This window comes from Camelina sativa, chromosome 5 (genome assembly GCF_000633955.1).
Source record: "Camelina sativa cultivar DH55 chromosome 5, Cs, whole genome shotgun sequence".
Lineage (NCBI taxonomy): Eukaryota > Viridiplantae > Streptophyta > Magnoliopsida > Brassicales > Brassicaceae > Camelina > Camelina sativa.
The window spans coordinates 23,571,342-23,596,740 of record NC_025689.1 but is presented as its reverse complement, the minus strand read 5'-3'; the positions used below and the strand labels follow the sequence as shown (position 1 = coordinate 23,596,740).

The following is a 25,399-nucleotide window of genomic DNA, read 5'->3' as shown; positions in this document are numbered from 1 at the left end:
GTCCCTGCACAAGAGAAATACATAAAGTTTATGGAGAGCAGCAGATACGAACCGGTGAAGCTAGCTCCATCAGGGTTCGTCCTTCTAAAGGACTTGCATCCGCCGTATCCCAAGGTTCTCTTTATGACCACCGACACACCTACTTCAACGGCTGTCAAGCAAGGATCCACGCCAGTCTGAATACACATCATGGTTTTGTTTTGATTAGTGGGTAATTGTTGGTTTTTTTTGGTTAACATGGAACAGTTTGGAGATGTGGAATTTACTACAGTTCAAGATGGTGAAGGTAAAATACTTGACACTATAGAATAGAACACTGCTGAGCATGTTGCCTAAACCTCAAAAAGTATTATTGGCTACATAAAGTAGAGTACATCTAGTAATCACAGTCCTTTTTGTTGTCTAAGACTTCGATCTCAGAGAGGTTTGTTCCGTACCAAAACTTGGTAAGGTCACTTCCTGTCATTTCTCATCGGATGGGAAATTCTTGGCGAGCGCTGGACATGATAGGGAGGTACATCATCTGTTGTTAATCTTTGAAAAAGGAACATAGATTTTTCTTTCTTCTGTTGATAAACTCGCAATGACATAACGACTAAAGATCATCTGGGTAACTATAAGATCTTGTTTGTTAAAGAGCAGATAAAGTGGATGCTTATTTCTTATTGTTGCTAGGTGTTCATCTGGAACATGGAAACAGGTCACGCTGAGACCACTCCTGACGTACATGCGGATATTATCACTGATGTTCGCTTCAGATCCAATTCAACTCTACTTGCAACAGCATCAATCGACCAAACTATAAAATTCTGGGATGCTTTTAAGGTAAAATATTTATGTCTTGTATTTTCATTGCATTCGGTTTTCTTTCGAGACTAACTGCAATGAATCTGTGCAGCATGGTTATAATTACTGCCTACGAATGGCTGCTCATAGAGCTCCTGTGATGTCCCTTGACTTTCACCCTAAGAAAACCGAGTTGCTTTGCTCTTGTGATAGCAGCGGTTGAATTCGCTACTGGAACACCGATACATATTCTTCTCTTGATACTTTTAAGGCAAGCTTCACAACTTTCTCTTACCATTCTCCACCATTGAACTCTGTTTTCCAATCTTTTATACTTTCCAAGCAGGGGGAAAAAGGGTCTATTACGCAGGTCCGGTTCGAGCCACAAGATGANCAACCGCGTTCATCGGTTTGAACTACGATCTCAAATTCCCAAAGTTTGACTTCATGTCGCTCGCAAAACCATCTTTGTTTGAGTATCCAAAACGAACTGCAGTTGTTACCTCCAACACCGCCGCAAAATTACCAACTGCCCTGCTTTCAACCGCGGTGAAGGCTATTAAATCTAGGGATATAAACAAGACTGAAGCAGAGCAGAAGATTATCGCTGAAAAAGCAGCTGCAAAGTCTTTCAATGAAAGTGGAGCTGGAAAAGGCAAGTCATCAATTGAGAAGGTAACAGACACTATGCAGGTATAAGCAATCAAACTATTAACATCATCTAAACGCCAATGCAAGATCAGCAATCTGCATCTGCTCTGTCTTATGTTATGAATAGTATCTGTCTTGAGTCTTGATCATAAGTAGACTCTTACGATAGATTATCCATGTACTGGCAGGCTGATAGCGCAGCAACGGTGGAGAAGAAGGCTGAGTCAGAAGCAATGTTTGAGATTCTGTGCAACCCGACGCGGGTGGTCCCTGCACAAGAGAAATACATAAAGTTTATGGAGAGCAGCAGATACGAACCGGTGAAGCTAGCTCCATCAGGGTTCGTCCTTCTAAAGGACTTGCATCCGCCGTATCCCAAGGTTCTCTTTATGACCACCGACACACCTACTTCAACGGCTGTCAAGCAAGGATCCACGCCAGTCTGAATACACATCATGGTTTTGTTTTGATTAGTGGGTAATTGTTGGTTTTTTTTGGTTAACATGGAACAGTTTGGAGATGTGGAATTTACTACAGTTCAAGATGGTGAAGGTAAAATACTTGACACTATAGAATAGAACACTGCTGAGCATGTTGCCTAAACCTCAAAAAGTATTATTGGCTACATAAAGTAGAGTACATCTAGTAATCACAGTCCTTTTTGTTGTCTAAGACTTCGATCTCAGAGAGGTTTGTTCCGTACCAAAACTTGGTAAGGTCACTTCCTGTCATTTCTCATCGGATGGGAAATTCTTGGCGAGCGCTGGACATGATAGGGAGGTACATCATCTGTTGTTAATCTTTGAAAAAGGAACATAGATTTTTCTTTCTTCTGTTGATAAACTCGCAATGACATAACGACTAAAGATCATCTGGGTAACTATAAGATCTTGTTTGTTAAAGAGCAGATAAAGTGGATGCTTATTTCTTATTGTTGCTAGGTGTTCATCTGGAACATGGAAACAGGTCACGCTGAGACCACTCCTGACGTACATGCGGATATTATCACTGATGTTCGCTTCAGATCCAATTCAACTCTACTTGCAACAGCATCAATCGACCAAACTATAAAATTCTGGGATGCTTTTAAGGTAAAATATTTATGTCTTGTATTTTCATTGCATTCGGTTTTCTTTCGAGACTAACTGCAATGAATCTGTGCAGCATGGTTATAATTACTGCCTACGAATGGCTGCTCATAGAGCTCCTGTGATGTCCCTTGACTTTCACCCTAAGAAAACCGAGTTGCTTTGCTCTTGTGATAGCAGCGGTTGAATTCGCTACTGGAACACCGATACATATTCTTCTCTTGATACTTTTAAGGCAAGCTTCACAACTTTCTCTTACCATTCTCCACCATTGAACTCTGTTTTCCAATCTTTTATACTTTCCAAGCAGGGGGAAAAAGGGTCTATTACGCAGGTCCGGTTCGAGCCACAAGATGAAAAATATCTTGCTACAGCTGTAGAAGAATTCGTGTCAATTGTGGATGTTACTACACAAAAATTGCTTTCGCAGTTAGAGGTATAAGATTTGTTGCTTGAAGTCTTTTTCAGTATAAGAAAGAGATTCACAGTATAATCTCTTACTAATCCTAATGTGTTTTTATAATTTGATGACACGAGCGTTCTTCTATCTATTAACTGTCTCGTGGATTTTTGATAGAGACATGACACCAATGTACTATCTATTTCCTGGGACACAACTGGGAAGTATTTAGCATCTGTCACCGTAGACTCTGTACACGTGTCGACATAAGGCACAAAAGATAAAATCTCCGAGTTAAGTTGCGATGATGGAAACAAGTTCTTCTCTTGTGTTTTTCACCCTATCTCATTCCCGAACTCTTGATCATCGGTGGCTACAAGGTAAATTTTATTTCTCTATGTTTACATGATTCATCAAGTATTATATATATCTGATCGAATCATATGTGAACTCTTTGTTTCTGACCCAAAGCTCAAAATGTAGTTTTTATCACAAGGCATCTAACCAAATCTAATGACAGTCTTTGAAGGTATGGGACTGGGTTACTGGCAAAATCATGTATATACCGGCGGCTCACGAAGACCTCATCACAGCTCTCGGGGACTCGCCTTCAAGGGGAATAGTTGCGTCTGGTAGCTACGACGACTCCATAAAAATTTGGAAGTAAACAAACAGAATCAATCTTATAAGATCGATATTTGATCATACAAGCAGTAAACAGTGTACAGTAGAGTACGAACAGTCGAACATATATACTGTGAGGTGTGAGACTATTGTATATAGAATCCGTAAATGGTGTGCATTTTTTTCTCATTGTTTAAATTTTCCACAGACACGCAAAAAATTTAGAGAGTAGGGGAAGGCGGGAAGCTAGCCCCACAATTACTCCCATCAAGTAAATTTTGTCATCTCTCATCGGTTTGTTATACCTATATTTTTTAATTGGTACGGAAACCTAGGTTGCATGTCGTTTTAAATTTAACACTGCCACTTTTGAATTTTAACTGGTGACTTCACTCACTTTGAAACTTGTTTGGGAAAACTTGGTCGTTATATTTCTGAGAAGCCTGTCACGTTTAAATATTTAGGTTTAGTTTTCTTATGAGGGTATTCAATTCGGATTCCGATTTGCTTTCAGGTAATTTGAAATTTTGGTTTATGAATAGTGGTATCTAAACAAAAACCGAAATTTACTATGGACAACTTGTTACATGTTCCTCCGGTTCGAATTTGGAATTATGTTAAATAGAATCTTTAGTTTTATTTTCTTTTCTCGGTTAGGTTAGGTTAGAAAATGTAATCTCAGCCGTCAATACAGTATAAATATATCTCCTTGACTCTCAAATCGATTCACGACCTACATTTCTCTCTTCTCTAACGTCTAAGTTAAGGTACACAAAGCTGTTTTTTTTTTTTTTTTCTCTTCTGCTTCTTTGGTTTGTCTCTGATCTGTACTAATTTCATGTGACTGGCACATCTGTATTGTCTGGGATTTTGGTTGTAATTGGAAGTGATAGCCCTCGGATACTACATAATAAAAATCAAGGCTGGAATCTCAAAGCAGCTCTGTTACTGGAAACCTTTTATTTGGTTTCTGGTTTTGAAACACTCTTATATATTGAGCTTGAGATTTGGCATTGTAATGATATGCCATAGGCCTTTGATCGAGGGAACACTTATCGTATATCAGAATTCAAGAAAGTGTCTTGTGTGTCAAGTCTCATAGTTACTCTGCAAGTATTTTGTTTGTTTCATCTTCAAAATTGGTTGCCTTTTTTGTCTGTTGATTCATACAGGATTTTTCAGTGTTTGTTACATACATATAAAGTATGACTCACAGAAAGTTTGAGCATCCAAGACATGGTTCATTGGGTTTCCTTCCAAGGAAAAGGGCTAACAGACAACGTGGCAAAGGTAGTTAGATCTTAAGAGTTTGCCATATGGCTTTTATAGTCTCATCTGACAAGCCTAGTTCGTTCTTCCAGTGAAGGTCTTCCCTAAGGATGATCCTACTAAGCCTTGCAGATTCACTTCCTTTTTGGGATATAAAGCTGGGATGACTCAGATTGTGAGAGAAATTGAAATGCCAGGAGCAAGTGTGCTAGCTATCTCACTCTCTTTCTCTTTTTGATTCAATATGAATACAAGTGTTTTGTGCTGATCTTTGTAAACTGACACTACCAGTACCAGGGTTCCACAAGAAGGAAACGTGTGAAGCTGTCACTGTGATTGAGACACCTCCAATGGTTGTGGTTGGTGTGGTTGGGTACGTGAAGACACTCCGTGGTTTTCGCACTCTAGACACTGTGTGGGCTCAGCATTTGAGTGAAGATGTAAAGAGGAGGTTCTACAAGAACTGGGCCAAGTCTAAGAAGAAGGCTTTCACTAAGTACTCAATGAAACCTGAAACCGAAGAAGGTAAAAAAGACATTCAAAGTCAGTTGGAGAGGATGAAGAAGTATTTCACTGTCATAAGAGTTCTTGCTCACAATCAGGTATTCCATCATTCTCTAATTGTAGGGGCTAACTTGTTTTATCTTTGTTCCTAATTTATTTGTTTGGATGTTCATTAGATAAGGAAGAAGAAAGGGCTGAAGCAGCACAAGGCTCATCTGAGTGAGATTCAAATCAATGGTGGAGATGTAGCTAAGAATGTTGACTACGCCTACAGTTTCATGGAGAAGCAAGTCCATGTAGATGATGTCTTCTCAAAAGATGAGATGATTGATATAATTGGTGGTACCAAAGGAAAAGGTTATGAAGGTGTTGTTACAAGGTGGGGTATGAACCGACTTCCAAGGAAGACTCATTGTGGTCTTCGCAAGATGGCTTGTATAGGTGCTTGGCATCCAGCTAGAGCCGGGCCAAACGGATACCACCACCGTACTGAGATAAACAAGAAAGTTTGCCGAATTGGGAAGGTTGACCAAGAGACTCATTTAGCAATGACTGAGCTTGACAGAACCGAGAAAAAGATCACACCAGTGGGAGGATACCCGCATTATGGTATAGTGAATGAAGACTATTTGATGATCAAGGGATGTTGCATGGGGCCAAAGAAGCGGGTGGTGACTCTAAGACAGACATTGGTGAATCAGACGTCAAGGGGTTGCTTTGAAGGATATCAAGCTCAAGTTCATGGATACGTCTCCCAAATTTTCGTACCGTCGTTTCCAAGCTACTCAGGAGAAGGCCAAGTTCTATGGCATAATCAAAGCTTAGATTATTTTATAAATTCATTCCTATATATTAGAACAATGTTTTCGTTTCTGAGTATTATTATTGATTTCCATATATGGTTTCTGTTTTCTTGTTGACCATTTTGGTTATAACGTCTTGGTAAAAGCTTAAGCACAATTTCACGTCCATGGCGAACTCATGAAACCATATTTAGCCAAGTTTTCTAATAACGGGAGACAAAATTATGAAATGCACAACACTTATTTTGAAACAGTAGTAATTATACAAGCGACTCAGACTAATAATTTGATTGATGTTATATAACATGGAAGGTTTAATTATAAGGAAGGTTTATGAATAAATCCATAGCAAGATGTTCAGTCTAAAGATTAGTTATATAGTTCGATTTGAATACACATTGAACGTACAGAAGCGTAATAAAATAACTAAAAAATCTAAGCGGTAACATATACATTAACCACTGAATATTACTAAAAACCCAATAAATAGGAAAATTCAAACTGAAATAATTATGAAACATAATTACCTATTTACCATATGTAATGAAGCATGCACACATTTATCAAATCGGAGCTCAATAATATTGTCATCATAATAGCAAAAGTTATTCATCGTTATTGCTACCTAAGTTACGTAACTAACACTAGCTCCCTCTGTTCACTTTAAGTAATGATTTAGAAAAAAAAATTGTTTTATTATAAGTAATGTTTTCAATTTTCAATGAAAATATTCCATATATAATGTTTTCTAACCAATCATATTTTACAGTATATTTTGCTATTGGTTGAATTTATCTAATTAAATTATAAGTTTTCTTCATTAGTACTGTATAAAAATCTTAAAACATTACTTAAAATGAAATAGAGGGAGTATTAAAAAAGTTACTAAATTAAAGTCCAATAACCAATTTAGGCGGTGCTTTTGTCTTCTCAACAATTTTAATTAAGATTTCGTTAGTTAAATCTTATTGTCTTCTCAATAATAATAATAATATATACTAATAAAAGTAGGAGTTATAAGTTTCTTAAACTGTCCACATCCTCTATATATTAATAGAGAAGCACTCTCTTGAAAAAGCTGATGTGTCGCCGCCAGAGAGCTCGAGACACATTTAGCAAAAAAACCTTTAAATTTTCTACTTAATTACATTAACATGCCACTATATTTTAAAAAAACAATTAACTGAATAATAATTAGATATGTCATCAATTCTCACACAAATTTAAATATCATATATTAAAACTAATTAAATAATTACATACTATTTTATGTCAAAATTTCACTAAATTTACTTACAAATATACAAGTCAAAGTTATACTCCCTCCGTTTCAAAATATAAGATGTTTTAAGCAAAGCACACAGATTAAGAAGTCTTTACTTTTAACAAGTTCAACCAATCAGAAACAATACTGCATAATATAAAATACTAAACTAATCTAAAAGTTGCATTGAAAGTTGAAAGCATCCTATATTATGAAACAACAAACTTCTCCAAAACATCCTATATTTTGAAACGGAGGGAGTATTATTTTTAAGAAATCAATATAAAATATTAATTTCTTAAAATCAATAGAAAATATTTATTTCTTAAATTGAATATAAAAGATTAATTTTTTAAAATCAATATAAGTAAAATATTCTAAAAAGGCTATAAAAACATATAAAGTTAATAAAAATAAAGAACATATAATTTATTAAAAATCATATAAAAAATGTTATTTTTTATGTTAGTATTATTACCATAATAATTTAAAATTTTATTTTTATGTTAGTATTATTACCATAATAATTTAAATAACAAGCTTTCAATAGTTTTTATAATAGATTATAAAAAGAAATATATTACCCCTGAATTATCTCCAATTCATTAAAGGAAACTTAATTCCCAATAAATATAGATTTATATATATTTATAAATAAATATAAAAATAACAATAAAATTAGGGGATATCATGATGTGTGATTATTTATAAATATCTAAGTATGTAAACTAATTAATCTCAACATTTAGTGTGATTATTCATTAAAAATAGAAATATTGATAACCAAATAGGAATATACGTTTCAATCGTACATTAATCTAAGTCCTATTAAAAATGAATGAGACAATAACCCTTATCATTATAAATAAACTTAGTACCCAAAAAATCCATAATATATTTAAAATCAGTGATTGTTAGATTATGAAAATTTGTTATAGTTACTCGATTAACCATAAATATAAAAATTTGATTTTTAAAGCATACAAAAATATATATTTCCATAAATTGTAACATTTTATAAATATTTCTTTACCACGTTCACATAATTCACGGGTGAAATGTTTTCTTACACGAATACGTTGATTTTGAAATTTCGTTAATTTTTTTATAATGGTTTTTTTTGGTATAGAAAATATTAACAAACCGACTAACTCAAAATATTTAAATAGCCTAATCACAAATATTAAATCAATAAATTAGGTTATCCTCAGAAAATTTAGTTTAGAATCTGATTGTTACTAACATATAATAAAATTAATTAATTAAACTACCGAGTAATTTAGTATATGTTGTTATGGTTACATAAGAAACATGCAAAATACTCTTTTCCTCTGGTTTGGGCGACCAATCTGGGAGTTCTCTTTTAATTTATTAATGTTTGGTTAAAAAAAAAACATGCAAAATTGTTATGATTACAAAATAAAACATAAAAATATGAATTTGATTTTTAAACCAAACAAAAGACATGTTGCAATAAATAGTAACATTTTATCAATTTTTTATCTTCCACATTTAAAGATTTTACGGGTGAAATATATTTTTTACACGAAAAACGCAGTTTTGAATAAATAAATAAAAAACTTTAGTTACATATTATGTTTGACACAAACAAATATTGGTTATAAAATAATAATTTTACTTATAATAATTTTCTTTAAATCAATTTATCCCGCACATAGTGCGGGTTGTTACCTAGTAGGATTTTAAACAATCAATATGAGCTAGCCATCTCACTAATTAACATTTTTGCTTAAAGTGTCCACATAATATTCAAAACAACCAATAGAGATTACACATCTCACTTATTAACATTTTTGAAAATATAATAATTTTCTATATTATTAAGTATTTTTTAGAAAATGGACAAATTTAAATCTATAAAAATAAAAGACATATATATAACATCCCACATCGGCTAGAAAAGTTTTAGAAAATGGTTCGGAACCATTATAAATAAGACTAATATGCTTCCAACAACGAATGAACAGGAAAGCTTGATTTATCAAGCGTCCAATTTCAAAAGTTTTATTCAGTTTAATCTGATGTTTTATTTGAGCAAATAAAAATATTTAAAAAGTTTCTAAATATTATAATTTTTAAATTTTTAAAAAGTTTAAAATATTATAAATATTGAAACTTTTAAAAGTTCATAACTTTTACAAAATTTAAAAATGAACAGAAAGCTTGATTAATCAGGCATCTAAATTTAAAAGTTTTATTCGGTGTATTTTGGTTCTTTATTTTAGAGAACTTAAACAATAATAAAATTTCCAACAATTTAGATTACATCAACAATTGATTTCTGGTTCTTTATTTGGACAATAATAAAATTTCCAACAATTTCCAACAAAACGTAAGTTTTGTAGTAATTCAAAATAAAAAAGTTTTGAATTATTATTCAGTGATAGAAAATGAGGAAGCGGACGAGGACGAGGAAGAATAAAAGTATAACGAAGAAGTGGACAGAAGTTATGTGTTAATTTAAAACAAAATTGTTCTCAACGATTATCCAGTAGAAGAAAGCGGAAAATCAGACAAGAAAAAAGAAGAATACGAGTATAACTAAGAAGTAGATGGTGAAAGTAACGATAACAACTACCATACAAAATTGAAAATAAAGATGACGAGAAAGAATATAAAGAGTAAATGAAAGAAACACGAAAACATAAGTGGTGATGTTCCATTGAATATGAGAAACCAAAACTTGTTCATAATTCTTTTGATCAAATTTGATTTTTAATCACAATTAATTTTTATATTTTTTAGTTGTGTATTTAAAATAAAATTATTGTCTTAATAATAACTTAAATTATCAGAATATAATATTTCATAACTATAATTGATTATATATAATTTTATCTAAAAATATTTTAAAAAACCCACACGTAGCGTGGGTTCAAAACCTAGTAGACAATAAGATTTTAATAAGAAATCTTAATTTAAAAATGAAATCTTAGTGTATTGAAAGCATGATTTTGGAGAATTTTATGGGATTTAGAAAATTTGGAATTTTGATAGATTTTAGGGAAGTTGATATGATTTATGGTGAAATTCTTTCAAATCCCACAAAAACCATGAGATTTGGAATTCTGTATTTTTAACTAAACAAATCCTCCAGAATCCCTAAAACTTATTAAAATCCAAATCCACAAACTGTTTTGAATAACAGTGGATTTTAAAGTATATTTTTAAATCATCAGATCAATAACAGTTGATTTCAGAAGACTTTTTAAAATCCATGATTGAATAACGTAAAATTTGTAAATTTTACACAAATCACTTAAAATGTCAAATTAAATACACCAATATAAAAACTTTACTAAATTTAATAAAGTAAAGGCGGTGCTATTGTCTGTTAATAAAAAGAAAAATACCAATAACCCATGTCCAATGGTTCTTTTTTGTTGTTGCCAATATGGTTCTTTTTGTTGTTTCTTTCTCATGACACGAAGGGCCCCTCTTACCACAATTATTATTCTTAATAGTGTATGTTTAATTTAACCTTTATTGCACATAATTCTAAATTGCTTGCTTCTTGTAAACTTAAAAACGACAAAGATACCCACTAATGTAAAGTACATGAAACATCAAACTTCAAAGCAGTTATTAGATTATAAAACAAAACAAAAAAAGAAACACAATGAATGGACAGTTTTAATGTTTTTAACAACTATATGGCATGGCATTTTTTTATTTAATTGATGAAAAGCGAGTTATGAAAAGATGTAAAGGGAGAGTATAATATAGCTTTGTCTTCACATTTTGTCATGTTCCCCAAATTTGTGCAGAGTATTCACGAGACCTTATACGCCAAGACTAACTAAATTAATTAGGACAATTTTGGTTGTAACGCAATGGTTCGTCTTCTCAACATGCAACTAGGAAGAGTACGAGACCACCTATCATTTGTCGAATTTCCTTTTCAAACATATTTTTATTACAATGAGAAAAATAGTTTACACAAACAAAGTCTCGTCTATATTTTTGCGATTCACTTAACACACGGCATCAAACTTTCTTGGTTACTAAGCGATCCTTTGATATTTCACATTCCTATTCGACCACTAATTTGTTCAAGACTCGAATAATTCTTTATCAACAAAAAGAAGAATAACAATAAATGTGTAATTTCTTTAGACTTGGTATTAGCCTACGTAGGGGAATTAAAGAAAGAAAGAAAAAAAAGGATACTTAGAGTAAACACAAATTATCTGAAAGAATTTCATGGACAAGTGTGAAGTTATCACTTTAAGAAGACAATGAAGGAGATCATAGGATCCAGGGACTAAAGATTATGTCTCCTTCTAATTAATCCCTAAGTACTATTATCATACAAATTTAAAGTCATGTTAGTATGTTTGATAATCCTTTGTTTTCTTCTATTATATTATATTCTCTTACAAATTAAATAAAAATGATTATCGAGATAATCAAAATTCTACCGTATGTTAAAAAATGACATATGAATATTTTGGTTTATTTACCACGAATTTCAGACATTGTTTTAAGAAATATCATGCTAATTTTTTTTTTTTTTTTGACAAACATGCTATTTTACATAAAATCACACACGAAAAAGATATCCTCATATTTACGTTGCCATGATATAATGATAACATCTCACCACAATAAATATAAGCATATACAAAGTGTACTTTGTGTTTTATATTCTTCTATATATGTTCTGTTCTACGTTCTTGAAAAAAAAAACAGAGGAGCTATAAATATTAAGTGGAAGTATCTTAATTACTTTGATTTTTCTCATCTATGTTTCAATTTTGATCTCTGATTCTGTATGTTCTTACATTAAAGGAAAACCTGAGTGTTGAAGCTGATGAACGAGTCAAGGTCGGAAAACACGATAAGAACATGGAGCATATACAAAACCAAGGATGCGTCAGGGCCATCGATGAATGCGATTTGGTTTGGGTTTGTGGCGACTGCAATATTGATTTTAATGTTCATCATATTGGCAATCCTGGAACATCTCTTCAGGTCCGATCATTCTTCTTCTTACGATGGCTCTGCTCAGTTTCAGAAACATGCTGAAAAATCTTCTATGGTAAAAAGCTTTTATTTATTTTTATGTGCCTTATTCTTACATTAATTTATCTCATTTTTACTATCAAAGATTTTATTTTCCTCAAAAGAATTGAAGGACACCAAAAAGATTTTTAGTACTCTATATGTGATCTTACTTTGATTGATTTATGCTTTAATGAAAAGAAAAAAGTAACATGTGTAAGTTGTTTACAAACCCACAACATTGACGTCAAACGCCATGTTATTATCAAGTATAAGTAATTGCATAACCAAAAGGTGTAAAATGGCAGGTTCCGGTTAGTACGTCAGATGTGTCCGTGGTGATGCCAGGAGAAAAGCTGCCGTCGTACATAGCTCTTCCGAGGCCATTTCCTTGCCGGAGAGAAGGCATTCGCTGGCCTCCCCACTATGAAGGAGAATCAAAAGCCCAGCTTTGAAACAGAGGCTTTCAAACCAAAGACTGTGGATCAGCCAAGGCCCAACAACAATCAATCAAAGAAGCCCACCGAGACTGCAACTCTGCAACGGTCGAATGCAAAAGATAAGAAGGAGGAACCTTCGAGTATCCACGTCACACCTGAAGACAAAGAAGCAAGCTGGCGTACAGACTCAAAGGTTGAAACGAAGAACGCCTTTAATGCTCTCAGCTCCCTACCTGATGATGACAAGTGTTAGGGAGACTAGGTTTAGCATTTGTGTCAGTCTCTGTATAAATAAAAATGTTGAGACTCATTGTAACCTTAAGAGAGTATAAAGATTAATAAGAAATATCTTTCTTCAGAGATTCTTCCGCTTCTATATGGTATCAGAGCCATGGCATTGTCCACTGAGCTCTGTTCCTCACCTATCTTAAACATCTCAAACTGTGTAACAGTCAAACTCACAGAGAGAACCTATCTTCTTTGGAAGACCCAGTTTGAGTCTTTCCTTTGCGGTCAAGGCCTTCTGGGTTTCAACAATGGATCTACTCCACGACCAGCTTCTGCAACCAACGCTGACGGCACTCCAAATCAGGCGTATCAGTCATGGGTCCGATCAGATCAAGTGGTTAGAGCTTGGCTTCTGGGGTCGCTGTCCGAAGATATTCTCTCTGAGGTTCTCACAACGACAACATCTCAAGAGGTATGGAACTTTCTCGCTGCCCACTTTAACAAGGTCTCATCTGCTAGGCTGTTTGGTTTACAAAGAAAGCTTCAAAACACAGAAAAGAAAGATTTGCCTATGGTAGATTATCTAAAGGAACTTAAGAGTGTTTGTGATCAGCTAGCTTCTGTGGGTAGTCCTGTTAGTGAAAGAATGAAAATTTTCGCTGCTCTAAATGGGTTGACTAGGGAATATGAACCTATTAAGACATCTATAGAGGGGATGTTAGATGGTATTCCTCCACCAACTCTTGATGAAGTGATACCGCGTCTCACAGCCTATCATGATCGCTTGTTGTCTTACTCCGTGGAACCAAGCGTTACTCCGCACCTGGCGTTTAATGTTCAGCAGTATGATGACTCTTCTTATGGGAATAGAGGCAGAGGTAACAGATCTAGAGGAAGGGGTGGATACTCTACAAAAGGAAGAGGGTTCCATCAGCAGATATCCTCTAGTTCTTCTGGTTATTCAGTTGAAAACAGACCCATCTGTCAGATATGTGGAAAAGCAGGGCATATAGCGTCTAAGTGCTGGCACCGGTTCAACAACACCTATCAGCCTGATCTTCCTGCAGCTCTAGCCGCTCTTCGCATCACCGATGTGACGGATCAGTCTGGTCAGGAGTGGGTAACAGATAGTGGAGCAACGGCTCATGTGACAGGGTCTCAGAACAACCTGCAGAACTCAAGACCATACGACGTGAACGACACTATCATGCTCGGTGATGGAAATTGTCTCCCTATTACGCATACAGGTTCTGCTACTCTACCAACTACATTAGGTACCCTACCTTTAAATGATGTTTTAGTTGTTCCTGGTATTGCTAGATCCCTGCTATCCGTTTCAAAACTTACCACAGACTATCCCTGCTCCATTAAATTTGACTCTGATGAGGTTGTTATTAAGGACAAGGGAACAAAGAGGCGCCTCACAACCGGACCATATAGCAGAGGGTTGTACACGCTCAAGGGTCGACCGTTCCAAGCATTCTACTCATCAAGACAACAAGCTGCGTCGGATGAGGTGTGGCATAGACGTCTTGGACATCCTAATAACAAGATCCTAGAGCAGTTAGTGAAGAATAAAGCTATTGTCATAAATAAAAGTACCAAGCAGATATGTGAGGGGTGTCATCTTGGGAAAAGTAGTCATCTTCCTTTTTCAGATTCTCAGTATGTTGCAACTAGGCCATTAGAGAGGATTCACTGTGATCTTTGGGGTCCTGCTCCTGTAACTTCTTGTCAGGGTTTCAGATATTATGTAATCTTCATAGACAACTGGTCTAGATACTGTTGGTTCTATCCTTTGAAAAATAAATCAGACTTTTATTCCACATTCTGCAGCTTTCAGAAACTTGTTGAGAATCAGTTTAACTCCAAAATATCAAAGTTTCAGTGTGATGGTGGTGGTGAATTCATCAGTAATGCCTTTCTTACTCATCTTGGTCAGTGTGGTATTCAACAACTCATCTCCTGTCCCTATACTCCTCAGCAAAATGGTCTTGCTGAAAGGAAACATAGGCATATTACTGAACTGGGTCTAGCCATGATGTTCTGCAGCAAAATTCCTCACAAGTACTGGGTTGAAGCTTTCTTCACAGCTAACTTTCTGAGTAATATTCTCCCAACTACAGCTTTATCAGATAACAAAAGCCCACATGAGAAGCTTCATCAATCGGCCCCTGAGTATACTGCACTGAGAACTTTTGGCTGCACTTGTTACCCATGTTACGGGACTATGCTATGAACAAATTTGATCCAAGATCTCTCCGGTGTGTGTTCATGGGATACAATATCAAGTACAAAGGTTACATGTGCTTACACCCACCTACTGGACGAATCTATATAAGCAGGCATGTCCTTTTTGATGAAACCTCATTTCTATTCTCTGATGTTTATCATCACCTTCAGAGCTTTGCCAAAACAAATCTTCTGCAAGCATGGCAACAGGGTTTTCTACCTCCTAAAGCTCCACCAAACCAAAACCAAAGTTTATTCACCGATGAGGACTTTCCTCCCTTGGGAACAGTCCTTCCTTGATCAGCTCTGTCAACAGCAAGCATCCTGTCTCAACCAAACAACTCTGAAATTCCTGTTGCAGTGTCTGTGGTGGATCAAGGATGCATTGAGCATACGACAGGCCTTGATCCTGCTTCTATTGGCGACAACGTTCTTGATTCACCTAACAGACAGCTTCCACAGGCGTCACAGAATACCGAAACAGAGGCTTTCAAAGGAACCACAACCACTAAAACATCCAATGACCACACGGTCTCAGGTCGGAATACGTAAACCAAACCCTCGATATGCGTTGTTAACCCAGAAAGCTTCGTATCCTGAACCGAAAACTGTTACTGATGCTCTAAAAGATGAGGGTTGGACAAATGCGATGGGTGAAGAAGTAAGTGACTGCAAAGCAACAAACACTTTCTCTTTAGTACCTCGACAGCCACATATGAACGTTATTGGATGTAAATGGGTTTTCAGAACAAAACTCCATGCAGACGGCTCCTTGGACAGACTACGAGCAAGACTTGTAGCAAAGGGATTTCACCAGGAAGAAGGTGTTGACTACTTCGAAACATACAGTCCTGTAGTCAGAACCGCCACTGTTCACCTGGTTCTTCACGCTGCTACAGTGAAACAATGGGAGCTAAAACAATTGGATGTCAAAAACGCCTTTTTACATGGTGATTTAACTGAAGAAGTCTACATGTTGCAACCACCAGGATTTGTGGACAAATCAAAACCAGATCATGTTTGGAAACTGCATAAATCTCTCTATGGGCTTAAACAGTCACCAAGGGCTTGGTATGACAAGTTTAGGTCATTCTTACTTGATTTTGGCTTCAAGTGTAGCATACCAGACCCTTCGCTGTTCATTTATGAAAGAGGCTCTGATATGATCCTACTCTTACTCTATGTGGATGATATGGTGCTCACAGGGAGTAATCCAAGTCTCATTAACGGACTTCTTGATAACATGAACAAAGAGTTCAGAATGAAAGACCTTGGGAAGCTTCATTACTTCTTGAGGATTCAAGCAACTTTCCACGACAAAGGACTGTTTCTCTCCCAGCAAAAATACGCAGAAGATTTACTCAAGGTTGCAGGAATGTTCGACTGTGCTCCTATGCCTACACCACTGCCAGAACAACTCAATCAAGTGCCTCATCAAAAGCAACCCTTCTCAAATCCAACGTATTTCAGGAGCTTGGCAGGAAAATTGCAGTACCTCACTTTAACGAGACCAGACATTCAATTCACAGTCAACTTTGTCTGCCAGAAGATGCATGAACCATCAATGTCAGACTTTCAGCTTCTCAAAAGAATCCTAAGGTATGTGAAGGGAACAACCTCCATGGGAATCTCCTTCAACAAAGACACTGATTTCACACTAAGAGCTTACAGTGATAGCAGTCACGCAAACTGTAAGAATACAAGACGCTCCATTGCAGGATTTTGCACGTTTCTTGGTAACAACATTATATCTTGGTCCTCGAAACGGCAACCAACTGTCTCCAAAAGCTCAACCGAAGCAGAGTACAGAGCGTTATCATACACAACATTTGAACTTGTCTGGATCAACAACATGCTTCGAGACTTACGCATCCCTCAAATGGAGCCTCCAGAACTCTATGGTGATAATCTCTCCTCTATCTATCTTGCTGCTAACCCTATTTTCCACAGCAGGACAAAGCACTTTGAAACACATTACCATTATGTAAGAGAACGTGTTGCTCTTGGCGCTCTGGTTGTGAAACATGTCCCTGCAAACAAACAACTGGCTGACATCTTCACTAAACCTCTTCCACAAGGACCGTTTACATCGCTAAGACACAAATTCGGTATAGTTGTTCCACCCACACCAAGTTTGCGGGGAAGTATGAAGGAGAATCAAAAGCCCAGCTTTGAAACAGAGGCTTTCAAACCAAAGACTGTGGATCAGCCAAGGCCCAACAACAATCAATCAAAGAAGCCCACCGAGACTGCAACTCTGCAACGGTCAAATGCAAAAGATAAGAAGGAGGAACCTTCGAGCATCCACGTCACACTTGAAGACAAAGAAGCAAGCTGGCGTACGGACTCGAAGGTTGAAACGAAGAACGCCTTTGATGCTCTCAGCTCCCTACCTGATGATGACAAGTGTCAGGGAGACTAGGTTTAGCATTTGTGTCAGTCTCTGTATAAATAGAAATGTTGAGACTCATTGTAACCTTAAGAGAGTATAAAGATTAATAAGAAATATCTTTCTTCAGAGATTCTTCCGCTTCTATACCCACCTCTTATTAATATATCATACTCTCTCTTAGCTTAGTCGTTGTTTCATAATTATTCTGACTTGTTTCATTTTAGCTACATAAAAGTTTACTCATACGAAGCCAATTTCTTCAGTCAAAGCTCTTGTTTCATCAATATATGTTGAGTTATTACAATATATGGTATCACTTGTCAGGCTATCAGCCGCCTCACTCCACCCTTATTTTTTCTTTTCTCTTTTCCGGCGACATCATGTCACCTGATTCAAACACATGATCTCCCTTTTAACATCAGTCCCGACAACCAAACTCTTCCGAATATCACCTATGTCACAAAGCGTACTCGGTACTCCCAGAAATTATCTTATGTGGAGTCTCCAAGTGCATGCATGCCCTTCTCAATGGCCATGCTCTCTCTTCGACCACATGACGGTTTGCAGATTATTATGTCACCAATGATCACAATGGGTGGTATTGAAATTCCATATCCAGACTACACAATCTTATGCCAAAACCTTCACTCTTTAGGCATTCACAATCATTCAAGGATCCTACTATAAATGATCGTACACTAAGAGGTAGATTCTGGCATAGGAAGTGGAATGATCGCACGCAAGGGCCCAAAGTCAACAACCGGCTGAAGAATTTAAAGGGGCATCAAAATGACCAATAAAATGATGGGTTCTGTCATTCTCAAAAGACTAAAATTATTGAAAAATTGTAAAAATCTTGAATAAGAATAAATTCAGTGATTAACAAGTTTTAGATCTTGTGAAAATATAATATATCATTTTGTATTCTAAGAAGTAAAAAAACAAAAACACTTGAATTTAGACCAAATTATCAGAAATGTTGATGCAACTTGACAATTATCAATTGGTTTAGATAACCGGACCATTCGTTGGTTGAGAGTAGCGGTTAACAAAATTCAAGACCTTAAAAAGATTCTATATTGACACAAATTGTTTTAGTTATAGATAACGCACAACAAATTAATGGAACATGCATAACGCTTGTTATGCCGTATTTTTTGAAATCCTTGGTAGCTAGAACTTGAGACTTCTCCTGGATGAATCGACTTCTTAAGAAAAGAAAATGCGATTGGTCAACACTTGGGCGCTCAACTTGGAACCACGTGATTTTCCAAAGAACGGTAAACATGAAGATAAAGAAAAGTTTGAATCAGGTCGATCGAGTTAGAGGAATCCATGACTTCACATGATGTTTGCTATAGAATATGAGATGAATGAACTATTAGAAATACAATATCACATATTGGAAGTTAGTAGGATTTTAAATGGATCTCTACACTCATTGACAATTGGTTTTAAGTTGGAAGCTCATAATCTAATATGGTATCAGAATCTGGTCTGCACATGCTCAACCTAATCTACAATCGGTCCAGCCATTAGTTGGCCCACCGATTCATGCCTGAACATTCGAGATTGATGCGTAGAAGAACCATCATCTTGAGGGGGCGTATTAGAGAAACAATATCCCACATTGGAAATTGAATTGGATCTTAAGTGGTATATATAAGATACGGGCCTCTCCACTCATTGCCAATTGGTTTTAAGTTGGAAGCCCATAATCTAATATGATATCAAAGTTCGGTCCGCACATACTTAACCCAATCCACAATCGATCTGACCTAATAGTTGAGCCGCTGATTTATGACCAAATATTCTGAGATTGATGCTTAGAATAGCCATTATCTCGAAGGGATGTATTAGGAATACAATATCCCACATTGGAAGTTAAGTACAATCTTAAGAGAAAATAAGTGAACAATTAGCTTAGTAATCGTCTAAGTTAAAAACAAAACGTTGGAGCCCCCTTTAATGTGCGAGGTATAGTCGGATCTTTGACAATATCAGATAAGAGATAACTGACTCGATGAGCCACATTCATGGGTTTCTTCTTTCTAATAATGAGGGATTCAAGTAATCAAATGTAATCAGGAACAGGAAGGAAGTCAAAGAAACAAGTTTGAGAGACCAACCACGTCTTTATAATGAAACATGAATAAATAAATTTAATTTTAAAATTATGCAAAATTATTTGAAAATCCAGCTAGTTTCTCCTTATTTGGTGGGGAAGACATATTGGTTGTATGATATATCCATCTATCTAAGCGTATTCGACGTTGTTCACAAGACTTGACCGTTGACTTTCAATTACAACTTGTTCTTCCTTTAAGGTTGGAACGAGATACGTTAAAGGTAACTTAGTTTGAAAGTCTCTGCGTCCGAATTTATCAGCAGTCAACCTTTTTGGTTTGTTTTCTTTTTCCTTCGAAAATTATTTTTGATATTTTTGCTTGCAATTTAGAGGGAAAAATTTCTAAAAAAAGTTAACTATTTAATATTTGCCAGAAAAAACATAAATTTTTTTCGTTGTCAAAAAAATATGTAAATTAGTTTTTAGTTGATAAAAAATACATGAACTATTATTTTTTTCCAATTTCTTCTCGTCTCCGTTACGACTGTTAACGGCATCATGACAACATCACTATTTTTGAAAAAAATTCTAAAAAAACAATAACTATTTATCAGTGTTGGAAAAATACACGAACTTTTTTTTATGCCTGAAAAATACCTAATTTTTCATTTCTTATTTTTCCATTAACAATGTTAGAAATTATAACTCAAAATTTTCTCTACTCTTTAAACTGTATACAAGTTTTCACTACTATTTAGGATAACAAAATTCAAGAACAAAAATACACAATTAAATTAATCGATTTCCAAATTTCTCAATAAGCGTTGTTTTTGGATTTATATCGACTTTACAAATTTTAAAACTTCATCAAAAATTAAACTCTAAATTTCATGAGATCTCCACCTTTTTAGACCTTTTTATACCTTTCATAAAATATTCATCTCCTTAGTTTAGTACCTTTTATGATGCTTATAGCCAGTGTAAATCATAAAATGGGCTGATTTACGCAAACTTGATCGAGATCGTAGATGATAGTCATTTCGTGGGACATCAACTCTTGCAACCTAACCAGATTCACCATTTATTTATACAAAAACAATACTAATTGAGAAATTTGGAAATCGATTAATCTAATTGTGTATTTTTGTTATCGAATTTAGTTATCCTAAATAGTAGTGAAAACTTGTATGAAGATCAATGGAGCAGAGAAATTATGAGTTATGATCTCTAACATTGTTAATGGAAAAATAAGAAACGGAAAATTATGTATTTTTCAGGCAAAGAAAAAAGAGTTCATGTATTTTTCTGGCAATGATAAATAGTTAGTGTTTTTTTCTGGAATTTTTTTTTCAAAAATAGTAACGCCATCACAATGCCGTTAACGATCGTAACAGAGACGAGGAAAAATTAGAAAAAATAATAGTTCGTGTATATTTTATCAACTAAAAAATAGTTTGCGTATTTTTCTGGCAACGAAAAAAATTAATGTTTTTTTCTGGCAAATATTAAATAGTTGGTATTTTTTTGAGAATTTTGATTTAATATTTCTGCATATATTAAAAATGTTTCTTACAATATGGTTTAAATTTTTTTATCATGTGATATTGGAAATGATTGAACTGAATTAAATAAGTTTTTCAAACATTTAGTGTAAATGATATTTCTCTCCAAATCACGGAGTTGAGATGTTCTTTTTTTTTTTTTAATTAAAAAAGAAAAAAATAGAGAAATTATTTGAGATGATGATGTTTGCACTGTACTACTGTATAATAAATTCTAAATGTTTTATTGACGAAGATAAGATAATCAATTTTGTGTTTTTTTTCTTTTTCTTTTGCTATTACGAAATGACATTTCTTAAAAGAGTCAATATTTAAAGAATATTTTATATTAAGTGTACATCATTAATTATTGTTAAAAGTTTGATTCTCTATTCTATTTATCATTTAACTAGTTTAAAAGCTACAACTATCTATATTAATATTTTTGAAGTACATTTTGGTTTATGTCCTTTAAGTTTTACTTATTTAATATTTTTTTTTACAACATTAACCCCTAAAACAATTCTATAAATAACATTGCAGGGAAACTCAAATACTAAACTTTCTTAAATTGACCAAAATTTGTTACATTTATTGCCATAAAATCTTAACAACATCTATACATTCCTATTTTTCCAAAAACAACTCTACCCATTAAAGTTTTAACTCATTAAATCTCCAAAACTATTTTTATGGATGCTAGATGTGAGAACAGAGAATATGCTTCTCCTTCCGAAGTGATTTTAATTGTGGAGGAGCTTGTCGCCGTAAACAGTTCCGAACTAAAATAATAAGAGTTTTAGAATTTGAATTTGTATTGCCTTTTTCTGGAAAAAAATCTCGGGCCCCTTTACAAATGACCTCCCCCTTACATATTTATACCGACCCATTTACTACTCAATTAATACGGAATTAATAGTGCGCGATCCGCGCAGCCTAATTAACCCTCTTAAATGCGGGAATCTTTGACCGGGCCCGAGCTGCGAGCTGTCGAGCACGGAACGTCTCCGTGCTCCCTTCCTTTCTCCGGGCCTGATGGGCCGATCAATAACACCTCCTCGGCCCATTAGGCAAGCCTGACTTAGGCCCTCTTGCCTATTGCCCGAGATGGTAGATCGTGGGTACAACAGTTGCCCCCCAAGTCTCCCGAGCTGAATAGTTCGGGAGACTTTTGACCTTCAAGCGATCAATTTTGGGAAACTGAATATTCCCCATATCCCCACGATTTGATCGTGATAATGATGGGATTTGCCTTCCCGAACAGGCCTCGGGGCCCACTAGGTGGCGTGTTGGTTATAAGAGAGAAAGAGAACGGTGTGAGACCTTTCACTTCCCCAGGTAATCATTGCTTCCTTGTGCCGTGTATAAAGGTAAACTCGACTTCTCTCTCACCCCAATTCTTCAATCGTGTTTGTGCTTTTATGTTTTTAGACTTTTCTCTCTTTTCTCTGTAACCTTTGCTTTCGCCGGAAAGTTCTTCAACTCCCGTTTTCTTTTCACACGAATCGCTCAAAGAAAAATGTCTCCTCCGAAATCCTCGTCGGGTAAAACCGTGAAACCCCTGATTCCGGGCGTTTACGGCCCTCACCCACCGTCAATTCTCTCGGCGGAGAATATAGCCGAATTTAGGGGGTCCACCGGGATTTCATCGGAGATTGAAATTAAATTCCCGGGGGCTCACGAATCTCCGGAAAATCCTCCCCCAGGGTATTGCTGCGCGTTTGAGATATTCTTCTCTGCGTGCGGTCTGTCGTTTCCTCTCCCCGAACTCATCGTGAAGATGATGTTCGAACTGGGTTTCGCTCTCCCCCAGATGTGCCCAAACTTCGTCCGCATCGTCATGTGTCTTCAAACTCTGGGGGAAGAGTTCAACTACAAACTGTCCCTAGCCGACTTTCTTCAAGTATACACGGTGAAGACTGGTCGGACTAAGGGGACACTCTATGTAAGCCCGCTTTCCGGACTGAAGGTCTTTGACGACCTTCCCGAGAAGGATGAGAAGTGGCGGAAGTCGTATTTTTTCTTCCCGGTCAACGAGCTCACCTTCGGCCACCTCGCAAGTTCGCACGTATCGAAGTGGACTTCGAAAATTGGTAGAACGGCGCTCTTAGTCAGGTGCCCTTAATATACTATTTTCCTTTCTGTTACTTACTCCTTGTTTTTCTTGTCCCAGATCACTTCGAGCGCGGACTGCTTTGCCCTACATTCGTAGAGTTTTTCTCGAGGTTTTGCAGCCAGGGTCAGATTGCCTGGGACTCCTTTTCGTGCGAAAGGATTAGAGAATCCACAGTGCGGCTTAGGAGTCGTTCCCTCGTTTGCTCCGACCCTATAAGCACTTCGGAGATGAATTACAGAGAGGAACGGGCTTGCCGACTCGCCGAAAAGGAGGCGAAGTTGAATATGGCGGCAGCGCTCGCCGAGGGCAAAGCTCGTCTTCCTAAGAAGTCAGGCCCCTCTTCTCCTGAGGTAGACGGGACTTCGTTACCCCCCACTGATTCTTCCGAGCCGCTTACGGGGGCCTCCGAACCTCAGCCCAGCTCGCCCGAGCCCGCAGTAATTATTGTAGCTGACTCCAGTGACGAGCCGCGGGAGGTTATAGCTCCCCCCGTCGAGGTCAGTTCCCAGCGGTCGGACTCATCCAAAAAGAGGAAGGAACCTGAGACTTCCTCGCCTCTTCGCGAGAAGAGCCGAGCTCGGACTAGTTCGTCTGGAGACGAGCGAAGTAAGCCTAGCTCGAAGGATAGGGGTCCTTCCTCAGAGAGGAGATCTAAGGAGTCCGGGGATTCCTCTGGCAGGCCGCCTTCGAAGGAACGTCGTTCCTCCCCCCGAGGTAATGATAACTCGAGGTTTCTTTTTTTTTTGCTTGCTGGGTCTCGGGGACCAAATAGACTGACGTCATTCGTCCATTTCAGTTCCCCCTGCGTCCCCAGCCGATCTGATGAGGAGTTACACCCGGCCAGGAGTTCGGGTTCCGGCGTTTGCGGACATGTCCGAACTCAACCGTGCGAACTTCTTCCGCTTCGCGGACAAGATTGGCGAGGTTAGTGACACATGCTTTCTCAGTTTTTTTTATTTACCACCTTCACCGTTTTTAACGAACTGTGACTTCCCAGCTAATGATCGAGTTCAACTCCTCGGTGGCGTCTTATGAAGATCAGCTGTTTGCATCTCCTTCATCTTCCGAGGTGAGCCTCCTCCGGGAAAAGATTGCTGACCTGGAAGCCCAGGTGAAGGAGTACGCCAGGTTAGAGGCCGAGAATGCTGCTACTGTGGAGAAAGCCGAACAAATCCGGGCTCGGATGAAGAGAGCCGAGGTACAGGTGCTTGACCTCGGAATTGCCAATGAGGACCTCCGAGACAAGCTGAAGAAGGCGGGGGACCTTTACTACGAAGCCGCGGAGGATGCCAAGGCAGCAAGGAGTAGATTGCACGAGATCGAGCTTCGCAATCAGCTACTCGAGGCTGGAAACAGCTGCGAGATTGAGAGGGTGCGAAGGGAGGAAAGACAGGCAATGAGGCGGACTCTCCGTCCTCTGGTCGAGGAGGTGAAGGTCACCTTCGAAGAGAGGGAGAAGCTAGCCCCGCTTCAGATCCGAGCTGCCGAGATTAGGGCTAACCGGATGCTGGTCGAAGAGATCTCTAGAGGCGAGATCCAAGACATGGAGGCCGAGCTCGGACTCCTAAAAACTGACGAGGAGGAAGCTGACGAGAAGGTTTCAAAGGTAACTCCCCGTGAACTCGACCTCGCTGCATTCTCAAACCTTTTGGCGGATACGCCCGATCTCTTATGCAACGAGCACCCGCTTAACGTCACAATCGACGAATCCGGCACTAACCTCGGGCAACTCTCGACTCAGGGGATGGACGACTACCTGGCGACCACTAGGTCGGAAGGGGAGCTAGCGGAGTTGGGCTTGGCCCTTTCCGAGGCGGCGTCTGATCCAGCCCCTCCGAATCAATAGTTCCTATTCTGGGGTTGTCTTGGCACGAGTTGCCCCCCTGTTTTGTAGTACTTGTTTTTAGACTCGCATTGGAGTGTTTTGGTCGTGGTGACCGCTCCGAGGTCGTTTTATTTGTTTTTTTT

At 37.0% G+C, this 25,399-nt stretch overlaps 4 protein-coding genes, 1 long non-coding RNA gene and 2 pseudogenes across 6 annotated transcripts; all 7 read left to right on the top strand.

Annotated features, from left to right (window-relative positions):
- Nucleotides 1-180, top strand: part of LOC104789512 — a 5,163-nt pseudogene extending 4,983 nt beyond the window's left edge.
- On the top strand, nt 7-1,179 carry LOC104787478 (transcriptional corepressor LEUNIG_HOMOLOG-like). Its single transcript, XM_010513075.2, has 5 exons — nt 7-286; nt 408-514; nt 676-825; nt 899-1,057; nt 1,133-1,179. Exons 1-4 carry the CDS (start codon nt 238-240, stop codon nt 1,007-1,009), a joined length of 417 nt encoding a protein of 138 aa, XP_010511377.1. The 5' UTR covers nt 7-237; the 3' UTR covers nt 1,010-1,057; nt 1,133-1,179.
- Nucleotides 1,183-2,628, top strand: LOC109125133 (26S proteasome non-ATPase regulatory subunit 1 homolog A-like; the record flags this gene model as incomplete). The annotated part of the gene is made up of 5 exons (XM_019245368.1): nt 1,183-1,479; nt 1,626-1,989; nt 2,111-2,217; nt 2,379-2,528; nt 2,602-2,628. Coding segments are annotated over 2 exons (555 nt in total), but the record flags the coding sequence as incomplete, so codon positions are not given.
- LOC109125066 lies at nt 2,840-3,816 on the top strand. Its single transcript, XR_002038159.1, has 3 exons — nt 2,840-2,961; nt 3,103-3,305; nt 3,446-3,816. It is a non-coding gene; the product is annotated as an uncharacterized LOC109125066 (long non-coding RNA).
- LOC104787476 lies at nt 4,755-6,147 on the top strand (annotated as a pseudogene).
- Nucleotides 11,121-13,212, top strand: LOC104787475. 2 transcript variants are annotated; one of them, XM_010513068.2, is made up of 3 exons: nt 11,121-11,737; nt 12,202-12,451; nt 12,723-13,212. In XM_010513068.2, the coding sequence occupies exons 2-3, from the start codon at nt 12,224-12,226 to the stop codon at nt 12,867-12,869; spliced, it is 375 nt and encodes a 124-aa protein (XP_010511370.1). In that variant the 5' UTR covers nt 11,121-11,737; nt 12,202-12,223; the 3' UTR covers nt 12,870-13,212. The 2 variants fall into 2 exon arrangements, with proteins under 2 accessions (XP_010511370.1, XP_010511368.1); XM_010513066.2 differs by lacking the exon at nt 11,121-11,737 and having other exon boundaries at nt 11,760-12,451.
- LOC109132903 (uncharacterized protein At3g60930, chloroplastic-like) lies at nt 22,835-25,277 on the top strand. The gene is made up of 4 exons (XM_019245367.1): nt 22,835-23,375; nt 23,489-24,145; nt 24,228-24,355; nt 24,429-25,277. The coding sequence occupies exons 1-4, from the start codon at nt 22,835-22,837 to the stop codon at nt 25,275-25,277; spliced, it is 2,175 nt and encodes a 724-aa protein (XP_019100912.1).

Excerpts from the sequence above, each read along its gene's own strand:
- LOC104787478 (XM_010513075.2), top strand. The coding sequence starts at position 238 with ATGGAACAGTTTGGAGATGTGGAATTTACTACAGTTCAAGATGGTGAA. Across the intron at positions 515-675 it reads GCGCTGGACATGATAGGGAG|GTGTTCATCTGGAACATGGA; the intron begins GTACATCATCTG and ends TATTGTTGCTAG. Across the intron at positions 826-898 it reads AATTCTGGGATGCTTTTAAG|CATGGTTATAATTACTGCCT; the intron begins GTAAAATATTTA and ends GAATCTGTGCAG.
- LOC109132903 (XM_019245367.1), top strand. The coding sequence starts at position 22,835 with ATGTCTCCTCCGAAATCCTCGTCGGGTAAAACCGTGAAACCCCTGATT. Across the intron at positions 23,376-23,488 it reads CACCTTCGGCCACCTCGCAA|ATCACTTCGAGCGCGGACTG; the intron begins GTTCGCACGTAT and ends TTCTTGTCCCAG. Across the intron at positions 24,356-24,428 it reads TCGCGGACAAGATTGGCGAG|CTAATGATCGAGTTCAACTC; the intron begins GTTAGTGACACA and ends GTGACTTCCCAG.
- LOC104787475 (XM_010513068.2), top strand. The coding sequence starts at position 12,224 with ATGAACGAGTCAAGGTCGGAAAACACGATAAGAACATGGAGCATATAC. Across the intron at positions 12,452-12,722 it reads ATGCTGAAAAATCTTCTATG|GTTCCGGTTAGTACGTCAGA; the intron begins GTAAAAAGCTTT and ends GTAAAATGGCAG.